The sequence below is a fragment of the Carlito syrichta genome, unplaced genomic scaffold (genome assembly GCF_000164805.1).
Source record: "Carlito syrichta isolate Samal-C Ts95f unplaced genomic scaffold, Tarsius_syrichta-2.0.1 Scaffold316190, whole genome shotgun sequence".
NCBI lineage: Eukaryota > Metazoa > Chordata > Mammalia > Primates > Tarsiidae > Carlito > Carlito syrichta.
Genome location: NW_007260286.1, coordinates 566623 through 578922, shown reverse-complemented (window position 1 = coordinate 578922; position 12300 = coordinate 566623). Strand labels below are relative to the sequence as shown.

Below are 12300 nucleotides of genomic sequence, written 5' to 3'. Positions count from 1 at the left end.
AACTCAAAAAAAAAAAAAAAAGAAAGTTTGATTTATTCTAATTTAATTTGGGATTTAAATAATCAACAATTTACCCTCCAAAAGTAAACCTGACCCTAACTTGAACATGGGTGCTCAATGTTATTTATTTATTTATTTATTTGAGTTGGAGTCTCACTCTGTCGTCCAAGCTGAGTTGCAGTGGCACACTCAGAGCCACCACAGTCTCAACCTGCCTGGCTTAGGCAATCCTTCTGCCTCAGACGTGTGCCACCACGCCTGGTTAATTTTTTTTTTTTAATTTATTGTAGAGACAAGGTTTCACCAAGTTGCCCAGGCTGGTCTTGAACCCCTGGAGTCAGACAATCCTCTTGCCTCAGCCTCTCAAAGTGCTGGGATTACAGGCTTGTGCTACTGCACCCCGCTCAATGCTCATTATTTAAAAAATAAGTGATGCCCACAACACTTATAAACTGATGATGTTCACTGGAAATAGTGTAGAAATAAAAAAGGCGCTCAACTTTTTGTAACATCCAAATGGCAAAATCTTTTAAAATTTTTTACAGAAACTTCTAGTAAAATGCATATAACACTTTTCTCAGCATGCTATAGGTTAATAATCAGTGTATACACATATATGATGTCCTTAGTGTATTTACCTTCTCTGTACTACGTCATCAACTCTAAGACAAATATCCCGAATTCAGAGATGTAAAAATGTGAAGAAATGTGTGCTTTACAGAAGCCACAAGATATGGCTCATCTTCTAAAGGAAGGGACTTCATTCACTGAATGCTTACCTCTTCATAGTATATGCAGTCAGCCATCAGTATGTAGTCTGGTGGAGAAGTAAAGTCCTGTATTTCTTCCCCCCTTAAAAATGTCAAACAAATACTTTAACTGTTGCTTTAGTAATTACAAATTCTGTTTAATAAACATCAACCAGAGTCCCTTTCCGTGCTTTAATGAAACACAATTTAAAGCACACCACACATCGGTATCTTAAAACAAGCTGAAAGGCCATACAAACCATTTCAGTACCTGGGCTTGAACAGAACCAGTGACAAGATGCTTGTTCATATTAATATTCATTTTCAGCAAGTCTTGCACTTCCTCAAGGTCGGTGACTACCACGTCTGCCCTATAAAATAACATTGGCTGAGGTGCAGGCACCAGGTGCGAAGCCTATAACCCGGGTTTCCCCAGCAAAGCGGAGCCCCTCCCGTCAGCTCTTACCCGAGGGTAGCAGCCATGAGCCCTACGGCCCCGGTGCCCGAACCCAGCTCCAGCACCGACCGCCGACTCAGCGCGTGGGCCCCGTCGCCAGAAAACTCGGGCGTTTCCAGGTATTTAGAAAGAACAATGGCAGCATCCCAGACAACGCAGCCCACGCCGCCAGAGCCATACTGCTGCAGTCGTAGCACCGACCCATCCCGCTTCTCCAAAACTCGCACAAAGCTCCGCAGTGGATCCTCCACAGACTCCGGAGGCGCCGCCATCGCTGCCGGGCAACAAGATTCGGCGCGCGCAGTGGCGTCACATCAGCGCGCGGCCGCGCGGCCCCGCCTCCCGAGGGGCGGTGCCTCCCAGCAAAGTGGGTGGGCGCCAGGGCGCCTGCGCGGGCTCCAAGTTCAGAAGGCAGACCCGTGCGGCGTGGTGGGGCGCTTCCCCCAGTACTCTCCCACACCCAGCACCCCCCCCCCAGCGCCTGGCGGCCTCTCGATTTTAATCACACGCTTGGCTTAACGAAGAGGTGGCTCGATTTACACCACTTTTCCAGACAATGTTAGTGATAGTCTGCTCTTTAAAAAGCAAAGCCAACTTCAGAGTGTTTTTACCTCCAAAGATTCACACAGGAGTTACTGGCTGTAAATCCAGGCAGCTTCCAAGATCTTACCAAAATGGCTGTAATCTTCCCCCTCAAAAGCTTCCTAGATGCTCCTAGTCCCTGGTATGAATGCACACAAGTAGTTGCCGGAAGCCTGCCCATCACACTTAACAGTGGAGACAAAATTCTCTCTCTAAAATTAACACTTAAGTTCTTGAGTAATATGTAAATTGCACAAAATATTGAAAATGGTGTCTATATACAGGATTCAACAATCTCTCTCTTTGTTACTTATAATAAAAACAAGTATTTTAAGTCTTTTAAAAATTAAGACTGGGGTGATTTATTAATCTTGTTAAGAACTCTGATACAAAGCACAGTAAAAGGCCACAGACCAGTAAATAAACAATGTGGCTTTTGGCTACTTTACAACTGCTGCTACGGCGCTATCAGCAAAACACTCTTCACTTTGAAGGAAGGCGGTCAGATGGAAAAGAAAGGTTTTACTCACTTATCCGATTAAAAAGTTTAATAAAGCTTTAAGTATTTGCTGGTTTCAATATTATGAATCTAAAAAAAAAATTCCTTTAAAAATTTCAGTTAACATGAGATTTATAGAGAAAGTTACTAGGTTTTGAAGGCAAGGTAGTGGGTTCCTATGCCATAAGGATTTCCTCTGAATTTATGAATTAGTAAAGTAGCAGATTGTATTATAGGCCTCAAGTCACTTAAATTTATATAGGTTATTAGCAGTATCTTTAAATATACAATATAAACAAAACTGTACATACATGGCATATTAACTTTGTTTTCCAAAACAATAGGCAATTCATTAGCTAAAGACACCATAGTCTGCAGAAACAAAAGGCACATCTGAATGAGATACATGCCCTTTTCTTCCTCCATAATTGGGTTACATAGTCTTTGTTTACATTTTGACAAAATAATAAACACAGTGCATTCTATTATTTTCATTCTACTTTTCATTTTTGTCTTCAGCAGCAAATACTGGCATTTAAGACATGGCATTAAAGAGTTTAAGAACAGTTGGTGTTATTCACAATTCTCCTAGATGTAAAAACTAGAAATAGAAACTAGAAGATGGTCAAAGAGGTTTAAAAATCTGTAACACCATATATCCCTATATTTGTGTAAATTCATTGCCTTACAAAGGCATCTATTATTCAAATTTGAAAAACTCCACAAAAGCACTATCCCCTTCAGTGCGATGTCACCTTAAACCATATTTAGCAGAGTCTCCAGTGCAAATATAAACTCTTGATACTGGCCTTTTGGCAGCACTGGGGATCCAAGACAAGGCAGCGCTACTGATCACCTGAGGATAATGGTGAAGGACTTTTGTATTTTTATTTTTCCAATTCTTCAAAGCTTATTTGATCAGTAGCATTTTTGTAAGAGCATTATTTGTACAAAGTACTAAAATACTATGCCTTTTTAAAATAAATTAAAAAAAAAACTTTACAAATACCATTCCAGTGTCAACGACTACATATGGCTAAGGTCATTGGGGAGTCTCTGCATTTTCTAGCAAAGGCAGTCTGTACAGTGGGGGGTGCGAAAGCTCCCGTTTGTAAGTCTTTGGTGGCAGTTTTGGTAGGTGAGGGCTTGAGTTCTGCCTTGGTGGAACGGGAGGAGCTGGAGGATGAGCAAGATTATTATGACTAGAACTGAGCCTGTAGCATCGACGTGGTACCCTTGGAGAGGGTGTGCTAGGAGGAGTGCTTGGTGAATTTGGACACGTACTGACGTCTCTGAACCATTCTGGATCTCTGTGAAGATGTCCCAGTGGAGGTGGCTGAAGATTAAATGGACAGTTTATAAAGTGTTCTGGAGGCCGAAGGGGAATCGGTGGAGGGGTATCAGGAAGCGGATCTCTTGGTGGTGGTGGAGGTGGACTATGCAGAGGCCCATCAAATGCACCAGATGGAACAGGAACTCTGGGTTTTACCTTTGGAGGAGGCGGTTGTCTTGGTGGAATGGCAGGAGGGTCATCATCAGATTTCGTATTTCCCTCAAAAAAAAAAAAGTAATTAAGCTATACCTTTATTCTCCTGAAAAATCTGTAAAATAAGTTTCTTAAGTGAAAAAATTATTATGCGTCAAATTAAATTCAGAGGCTCAATCTGTGTTAATGATCAGATTATGAATAAATTACTCCCAGTTTAATTCAAGACTCAGTTTAATATTTTTATATATGAGGTGTTTAATTGAAATCTTAGAACATAAAGCCTTGGGTTATCTTGCTTTGTATACACATTTCAGAAATTTATGCATCTTAATTATAATGATAGGTAAGTGAAAACAATACGCAACTTTATAGACATGAAAGGACATGCTGTCAAGAGGATTTTAATGTTCAGCTTCTGTTTGCTGGGCATCTACTTCTACTTTCTCCAATGAGGCTTAGAGCAGTAGATCTTAAAGTGTGATCCAGGGACTAGCAACATCACCAACAGTAGGGAACTTGTTAGAAAAACAAATTCTTGGGCTCCACCCTAGACCTACTGAATCCAACACTCTGGAGATAGGGTTCAACAATCTGGTTTTCTTTTCTTTTTTTTTTGAGTTGAAGTCTCACTCTGTCACCCAGACTGGAGTGCAGTGGCTGCTCCCGGCCACTGCAGCCTCAGCCTGCTTGGGCTCCGGCGATCATTCCACCTCAGCCTTCCAAGTAGCTGGAACTATAGGCGCACGCTACCATGCCCAGCTAATTTTTGATTTATTGTAGAGATGAGGTCTCGCCAAGTTGCTGAGGTGGGTCTCGAACCCACAGGCTCAGGCAATCCACTCACCTCGGCCTTGCAAAGCGCTGGGATTACAGGCTGAGCCACCGAGCCCGGCCAACAATCTGGTTTTCATAAGGTGATTCTGATACACCTTAAAAATTTGAGAAGCACTGGTTGAAAGTTTGAAGACTACTTCCAATGCTACTAAAGTTTTTCCCATCTGTACCTGAAAGAAATGTACTTCTGAGGATCTATGAATCTGCCCAATCTCTTTTTTAGAAAAGGCTTTTATGAGGATTAAATAACTAAAACTATTTTTCAAACATAACAACCCAAATGTTGAAAAATCATAAAGCGTAGTCAAAGTATAATTGACAGACTCTTTATAAGAATGAGCACTATTTTGAAGATTCACAGCTTTGAACAAGTTGAAGAAAAGCCCTTTTGACTACCTTGGAATTTGAAGCATCTTGATCAAACTTTTTTCGAGGAGGAAGTGGAGGAGGAATCAGTGGCTCTTCACTTAGTTTATGTAAACTACCACACGAACTGAAGAAAGATTCTAAGAGAGGAAAATACCAGTTTAATCACAATTCACAGTGCAATTATAAGATAAAACTGTCACAAATTGTGATCACAGACTATATTGCCTGTTTTACATCTGACTGTTGGTTTATCTATCCTCCCTGTTAACCTGTAAGCTTTCTGCATTTATTTTTGCATCCCTTAGCACCTAGCACAATGACTAGGCACATTAGAGGTGCCTTAGCTAAATGAAGGCACAGTATTTAATTAAGAGTAATGAGATTCTGCTCCACAAAAAGCCTTTTTGTAATCTAAAAAATAAACGTGTTTGAATATACTGTAGTAACTTCCAGAGAACAACCATCCTAATCAGAGAGCATGTATTTTTGAAGCACCTAGAATTAGGCACATTACTACACATGTAATAAAATGCTTACATAGGAGACCATATTGTAGTGACATATCACAGAACTCTCTACAAGTCTCTCATTGATAATGTACACATTATATAAGCACATTAGAGGAAATATAAATAATAAAGCATTAGGGGAAAATTGCTCCTAAACAGATCAACCAGACATAGAACAAGGACTGTTTTCATTCTGATTCGTTTCTATGGTCCAACTCCCCATTTGATAGCTCTCTACATATAGTTGGTATTGTTTTGGCCAGGGGAAAAAGGCTGTATTACAGGCGATGTCAGCTGGAGGGATGGGAGAAAAGCCTCAACTCCATCACCCTCTCTCGGACTAAAGTTAGAGGTTTACACACAAAGTTATTATAAAAACAAGTAACCATGTTTTATTTGTCACTGTACTGAGACTGGGGTACACGGGAGCTAGTTGGGAAATAAAATGATGAGTTTAATTTTAATTAAATAAAATTTAATTTAATAACAAAACTCTAAGTGAACTGTCTTATGAGATATCCAAGTAGATATATCAAGCTAATTATTCTATGTCAAAAATTGCTGTCCTGATCCTGTGACTATGCAGTTACCTCTGGGAGTCCTGTTGGCTCAGGGGCCAACAGCTGCACAAAGTTATGTCTATGAGGTTGGCAGATGGTGTGGGGAGGTTAGGCAGAGGGTATGTTCTTCATGCCTGTCCAGCATCGTTTATTCTGCCTTTGGGAAAACTCCTCTTTATGGTGGTAAATCCATCCCACAAGGTTGAGTCTATTAATCTTGCCCAGGGCACCCCAATTCATACCAAGAAGTAGGCATAGGATTCACTTTCTCAACATGACCAGATTTTTATCCACCTCTCTTTCATACATGCAGCTGTGCATAGAGAAAGCTGATCTTACTCATTAGTTCCAAGGATGCGACTTGATTAGTACAAATCCATCAGTGTAATACCATTCCTTTAGTCAGAGTGATTGGTTAAACAGTAAGCATGTGACCTAGTTTAGACTAGTGAAATTTGAAAGGAGATTCTGTGGAAGCTACTGGAAAGGAAATTCCTTGCTCTTTTGGAAAAGCACTCTATTATTCTGTCTCTGTATCTCTCTCTACATATAATTAAACTGAATAAAGTAACCCGTAACCTTTACTACTCTTGCTAGCATTCTTACGGCCTCTAGTGAAAACAGCTTATAAAGCTGATAATCTGGATAAAACAATAGAGTCCACGCCTAAGTTCCAGCTACTCAGAAGGCTGAGGCGGAAGGATTGCCAGAGCCCAGCAGGTCGAGGCTGTGGTGGCTGGGAACGTGCCACTGCCCTCCAGCCTGGGCGACAGAGTGAGACTCCAACTCAAAAAAACCAAAAACAAACAAACAAACAAAAAAACAATAAAGAGTCAAAAAGAACCCTGGTCATTAATAATATCACTGGGCCACCGAATCAACCAGTCTTAAAGCAGCCTTCCTTCACATTATGTCTGTCAGAATGTTTTCTTATTGATGAAGCTGGACGGTAAGAGACATATACACTCATGGAAGCAGAAGATACCTGAATGATGATGGGAAGGCTGTGAGAGTTTTTGAGTCTGGGCCTGACTTTAAAGTCATCACTTATCTACTTTGTTAGATTTTTCCATGGTAGGCACTCAGTAACCCTTGCTAAAGTGTGAATACAATGTTATTTTCTACCAAGAGCATCTCCCTACAAGATGACAGTTTTCGTGAACATTTAAAAATAGCTGCAGTATTCCGACCTAGCAAATGTGAGATTTTTTTTTTTTTTTTTGAGTTGAAGTCTCACTCTTGTTGTCTAGGCTGGAGTGTAGTGGCATGCTCATAGCCACCGCAGCCTCAATCTGCTGGGCTTAGGTGATACTTCTGCCTCAGTCTTCCAAGTAGCTGGAACTACAAGACGCATGCCACCACACACAGCTAGTTTTTGTGATTTATTGTAGAAATGAGGTCTTACCAATTTTTCTGGGCTGGTCTCAAACCCCCAGGCTCGGGCAATCCTCTCACCTCGGCCTCCCAAAGTGCTGGGATTACAGGCTGAGCCACCATGCCCAGCCAATGTGAGATAATTTATGAAACCTTATCTGTAATGCTAGTTAGCTATCTATGTTACTTCGAATTTTTTGCCACTCATCCATCCATCTACTCAACAGATAGTCGCAGGGCAGCTGCTAATACTGCCAGGCACTGTTCAAAGCACTAGCAATATCACAGTGAACCAAAACAGGCACAACTATATGTTCTTACAGAGTTTATACTCGAGATTAGGGAGAAAAAAACAGATAAGATAATTAAGTAAAAGTATAATAGCTATAAATTCCAAGAAGAAATATTAGGTTGGAAAAGGGCATACAAAGATGTAGGGGGAGAGCAACTTAAAATAGTGATTAGGGAAGGCCTCACTAAGTCTGAAGGAGGCAGGGGAGGAGGCCACGAAGCCAAATGGCTGAAGAGTATGGGAAGCATCAGGAATGGCAAGGGCAGAAGCCCTAATGCAATAACACATCTACTGTACTCAAAGAAGCAGGCTAACTGGAGCAGTGTGAGAGAGGGGAGAGAACAGTGCATGATGAGGTCTGACAGACTGAAGGAGGCAAACTGTGTCTGGCCTGTGGGTCCTTTGAAGTAACTTTGACTTTTATTGAGTGAGAAGGAAAGCCACCAAAAGGGCTTTAACAGAGGTGAGATAAGGTTGAACTTGGACTTTGAAAGGATCATTCTGGCTGCTACACTAAAAACATACTAAAGTGGGGAAGGTAAGAAGTTAGAATGCTACTGTTATAAACAAGGGTAAGCGATTGTGGTGGACTTGGACCAGGGTGGCAGCAATAGAGATGGTAAGAAGTTGTTGGATTCTGGATATATTTTGAGGGTAACCAAGATTTGGTGATGCATCACATTTGGGGTGTGAGAAAAAAAGAGAAGTAAAAGATACCTCTACTATTTTTGGCCTAAGTAATTGGATGATTGCAATTAGAATTGAGAGGAGGTTGTGAGACGAACAATTTTGGAGGGATAAAAAGAAGGTCAGATCTGGAGAGGTTAAGTTTGAGATTTCTATTAAATGTCCAAATGGAGATGCAAACGAGTCACTGAATATATGAGTTTAGAAGTCACAAGAAGAAGAAGAAAGAAGTCAGAAGAGAGACTTTGGCTAGCGATGTAAACTTGGGAATTATCATATAAATGACATGAGACTGACTTCTTCCGGTCCCAGGCGCTTCAGGAGCCACGGCTTACGACATGGCCAAGTCCAAGAACCATACCACACACAACCAGTCCCCAAAATGGCACAGAAATGGCATCAAGAAACCCCGAGCACAAAGATATGAGTCTCTTAAGGGGGTGGATCCCAAGTTCCTGAGGAACTTGACCAAGAAGCACAACAAGAAGGGCCTGAAGAAGATGCAAGCCAACAACGCCAGTGCCATGAGTGCACGTGCTGAGGCTATCAAGGCCCTCGTAAAGCCCAAGGAAGTTAAGCCCAAGATCCCAAAGGGTCCTAGCTGCAAGCTTACTCAACTTGCATACATTGTCCACCCAAAGCTTGGGAAGGGTATTCATGCCCATATTGCCAAGGGCCGCAGGCTCTGCCCGCCAAAGGCCAAGGATCAAACTACGGCCCCAGCCGCAGCTTCACCTGCAACTCCAGCTTCAGTTCCAGCTCCTGCTCAGGTTCCCAAAGGTGCCCAGACCCCTACAAAAGCTCCAGAGTAGAGGCCTCTGTCTGCCAATGTGTGGACAGAAGGACTGATTTGACCCCCAGGATGCTGTCTGCGTGGGGCTGGTGTCCTCCTGTGCTATTTGTACAAATAAACCTGAGACAGGAAAAAAATGAAAAAAAAAAAAAAAAATGACATGAGACTAAATGAGAAAACCAAGTGAGTGAGAAGAAAAGAGATCCAGAAACCAAGTCCTAGGGCCTTCCAATGTTAATAGCTTGGAAAGATGAAGAGAACCAGCAAGAGAGACCAAGGAGCTGCAAGCAAAATAGGAAAAAAATCAAGAGAGTGGGCTGGACAATATGGTCTTTATGCACATAATTTTTTCCAAAAAAAGTTTTGGATATTTTGTATTAAAAAGACAGAGACTTTGTCTTTCTTGCTTGATATTGAATTCCTAGTGTAGTGCTTAGCAGAGTAGTTGGTACAAATTAAGCACTCAATTTTCTGTTGAATCAAGAAGATCAAAGGGTGTGAGCATTTTTATATTTTGACATGTTACATATAGGGAAGATATAAGATGTGAGCGATATATCAATATACCTAGGAGTGATGTTAAGAAAGCAAGGAGAAGGTTAATATAGATGTATGGCATTTTGGTAATTATGCATTGTGCATAGTCTAATGAGTCGAAATCATTTATTTTAGCTAAACGAATTACCATATTCAGTTCATTCAAGTCCTTTTTGAATTCATTCATATGCGAGCCCTAGGGCTAGAATAGAAATAAGGGCTAGGGCTATAGTTAATATAAGGTTAAGGTTTGTTGTATGGGTAGCTCAGGGGAGAGGAAGGAGGAGAGCAATTTCCAGATCAAATAGGAGAAAAGTGATAGCAATTAGGAAGAATTTTATAGAGAAAGGTAGGCGAGCTGATTCTGTTGGGTCAAAGCCACATTCATAGGGGCTAGATTTTTCTGTGTATATATTTAGTTGTGGGAGTTAGAATGCAATTGAAACCAGGAGTAGTGTGAGCGTTATATTCATAATTAGGGATAAAATTAAATTAATTATTCCTTCCTGGGTTATACCAGGGCTAATTGATTGGAAGTCAATTGTACTAATTAATACTAAAGGGATAGGACCCTCATCAATAAATAGAAACGTATAAGAATAGTCAGACTACGTCTACAAAATGTCAGTATCAGGCGGCGGCCTCAAATCCGAAATGATGGTTCGATGTAAAGTGGAATTTTAATTGTCGAAGGAAACAAATGGTTAGAAAGGTTGAACCGATGATAACATGGAGTCCGTGAAAGCCTGTGGCCATAAAGAAAGTCGATCCATAGACGCTATCGGAGATGGTAAATGATGTTTCAAAGTATTCTGATACTTGAAGTAGGGTAAAATAAATACCTAATATAATAGTAATTAATAGGGCTTGAAGTATTTATTTACGATTGCCTTCTAGTAGGCTATGGTGGGCTCATGTAATGGAAACGCTTGAGGCTAGTAAGATGGATGTATTTAGTAAGGGCACTTCTAGGGGATTTAGGGGGTAGATACCTGTTGGGGGCCAGCAGTCCCCTAGTTCGGGGGTTGGTGCTAGACTGGAGTGGTAAAAGGCTCAGAAGAAGCCTGCGAAGAAGAATACTTCTGAGAGGATGACGAGGATTATACCATATCAAAGGCCTTTTTGTACAATTGATGTATGATGGCCTTGAAAGGTTCCTTCTCGAATAATATCGCGTCATCATTGATATATGGTTAGTGTGTTTGTAGTAAGGCCTAAGATTAGGAGTATAAGGGAGTTAAAGTGAAATCATATAATAAGACCTGATGTTATAAGAAGAGCTGAGAGAGCTCCAGTTAGTGGTCAAGGGCTGGGGTTTACTATGTGATAGGCATGTGTTTGGTGGGTCATTATGTATTATCATGTAAATAAAGGCTTACTAGGAGTGTAAACACATAGGCTTGAATAAGAGCTACAGCTAGTTCTAGGACTGTTAGTAGTATAAGAATAATGAATGTTGTTGATGCTGCAATAGTATTAATTGATGATAGGACTAGGGTAGCTCCTCCAATTAAGTGTATGAGTAAGTGGCCTGCTGTAATATTGGCGGTTAGTCGCACGGCTAAAGCTATTGGTTGAATAAAAAGGCTAATTGTTTCGATAATAATTAGTATAGGAATCAGGGGAATAGGGGTTCCTTGTGGGAGAAAGTGGGCTAAGGATGCTTTGGTTTTGTGGCGAAAGCCGGTGATTACTGCTCCTGCTCATAAAGGAATTGCTATGCCTAAATTTATTGACAATTGAGTAGTTGGTGTAAAGGAGTGGAGTAATAGACCTAGTAAGTTTGTGGATCCGATAAATAAAATTAGGGAGATTAATATTAGAGACCAGGTTCAGCCTTTATTGTTGTGTGTAGACATTATTTGTTTAAGTACTAGTTGAATTAGCCATTGCTGTAAAGAGACAAATCGGTTGTTGACTAGGCGGGTTGAGGTTGGAAATAAGATAATTGGAAATATAATAATTAGTACTACTACTGGTAGGCCTATTATTGTAGGGGTAATGAAAGAGGCAAATAGATTTTCGTTCATTTTAGTTCTCAAGGGGATTTAAACGTTTGTGTTTTAATATCTATTAGGCTTGGGTTAAGGGGATACACTAGTTTTGAAATATTTAGTTGAAATAAAATAAAAAGTGTTAGTGTCACGGCTAAAATAGTAGTAAATCATGTTGATGTATTTAGTTGGGGCATTTCACTGTGGAAAGGTTTGATACTTTCGGTCTTTAACTTAAAAGGTTAATGCTATATAAGCTTCACAGTGTTAATTAAGTTATTGATGCTGATCAATCTTCGAAATATTTTAATGGTACTAATTCTAGGACAATGGGTATGAAGCTGTGGTTTGACCCACAAATTTCTGAGCACTGACCATAATAGAGGCCTGGCCGGGTTGATATGAGTGTAGTTTGGTTAAGGCGTCCGGGAATGGCATCAGTTTTTAAGCCTAAGGAGGGCACAGCTCATGAATGAAGGACATCTTCTGATGAGATTAATATTCGAATTGGCACTTCTATGGGTAGAACTACGCGGTTGTCGACTTCTAGTAGTCGAAGTTCTCCTGGTTTGAGG

General features: G+C 40.7%; 2 protein-coding genes and 1 pseudogene across 7 annotated transcripts in view; 1 reads left to right on the top strand and 2 right to left on the bottom strand.

Annotated features, from left to right (window-relative positions):
• The window catches only part of VCPKMT (valosin containing protein lysine methyltransferase), a 9008-nt gene extending 7481 nt beyond the window's left edge, over positions 1-1527 (bottom strand). For both annotated transcript variants that reach the window (XM_008073828.2, XM_008073829.2), the window contains exons 1-3: positions 1216-1527; positions 1010-1120; positions 780-852 (exon numbers count right to left, since the gene is read on the bottom strand). In XM_008073828.2, coding sequence (XP_008072019.1) covers positions 780-852; positions 1010-1120; positions 1216-1478 — 447 coding nt within the window. In that variant the 5' untranslated portion in view covers positions 1479-1527. The remainder of the gene's footprint in view (positions 1-779; positions 853-1009; positions 1121-1215) is intronic.
• Positions 1528-2120: 593 nt separating this feature from the next.
• The window catches only part of SOS2 (SOS Ras/Rho guanine nucleotide exchange factor 2), an 89753-nt gene continuing 79573 nt past the window's right edge, over positions 2121-12300 (bottom strand). For 3 of the 5 annotated variants that reach the window (XM_008073826.2, XM_008073825.2, XM_008073824.2), the window contains 2 exons: positions 5007-5116; positions 2124-3839 (listed from right to left, as the gene is read on the bottom strand). In XM_008073826.2, coding sequence (XP_008072017.1) covers positions 3330-3839; positions 5007-5116 — 620 coding nt within the window. In that variant the 3' untranslated portion in view covers positions 2124-3329. Of the gene's footprint in view, positions 3840-5006; positions 5117-12300 lie in introns of all 5 variants that reach the window. The other 2 variants (XM_021706877.1, XR_002481309.1) reach the window with 2 other exon arrangements.
• Positions 8666-9213, top strand: LOC103276421 (annotated as a pseudogene).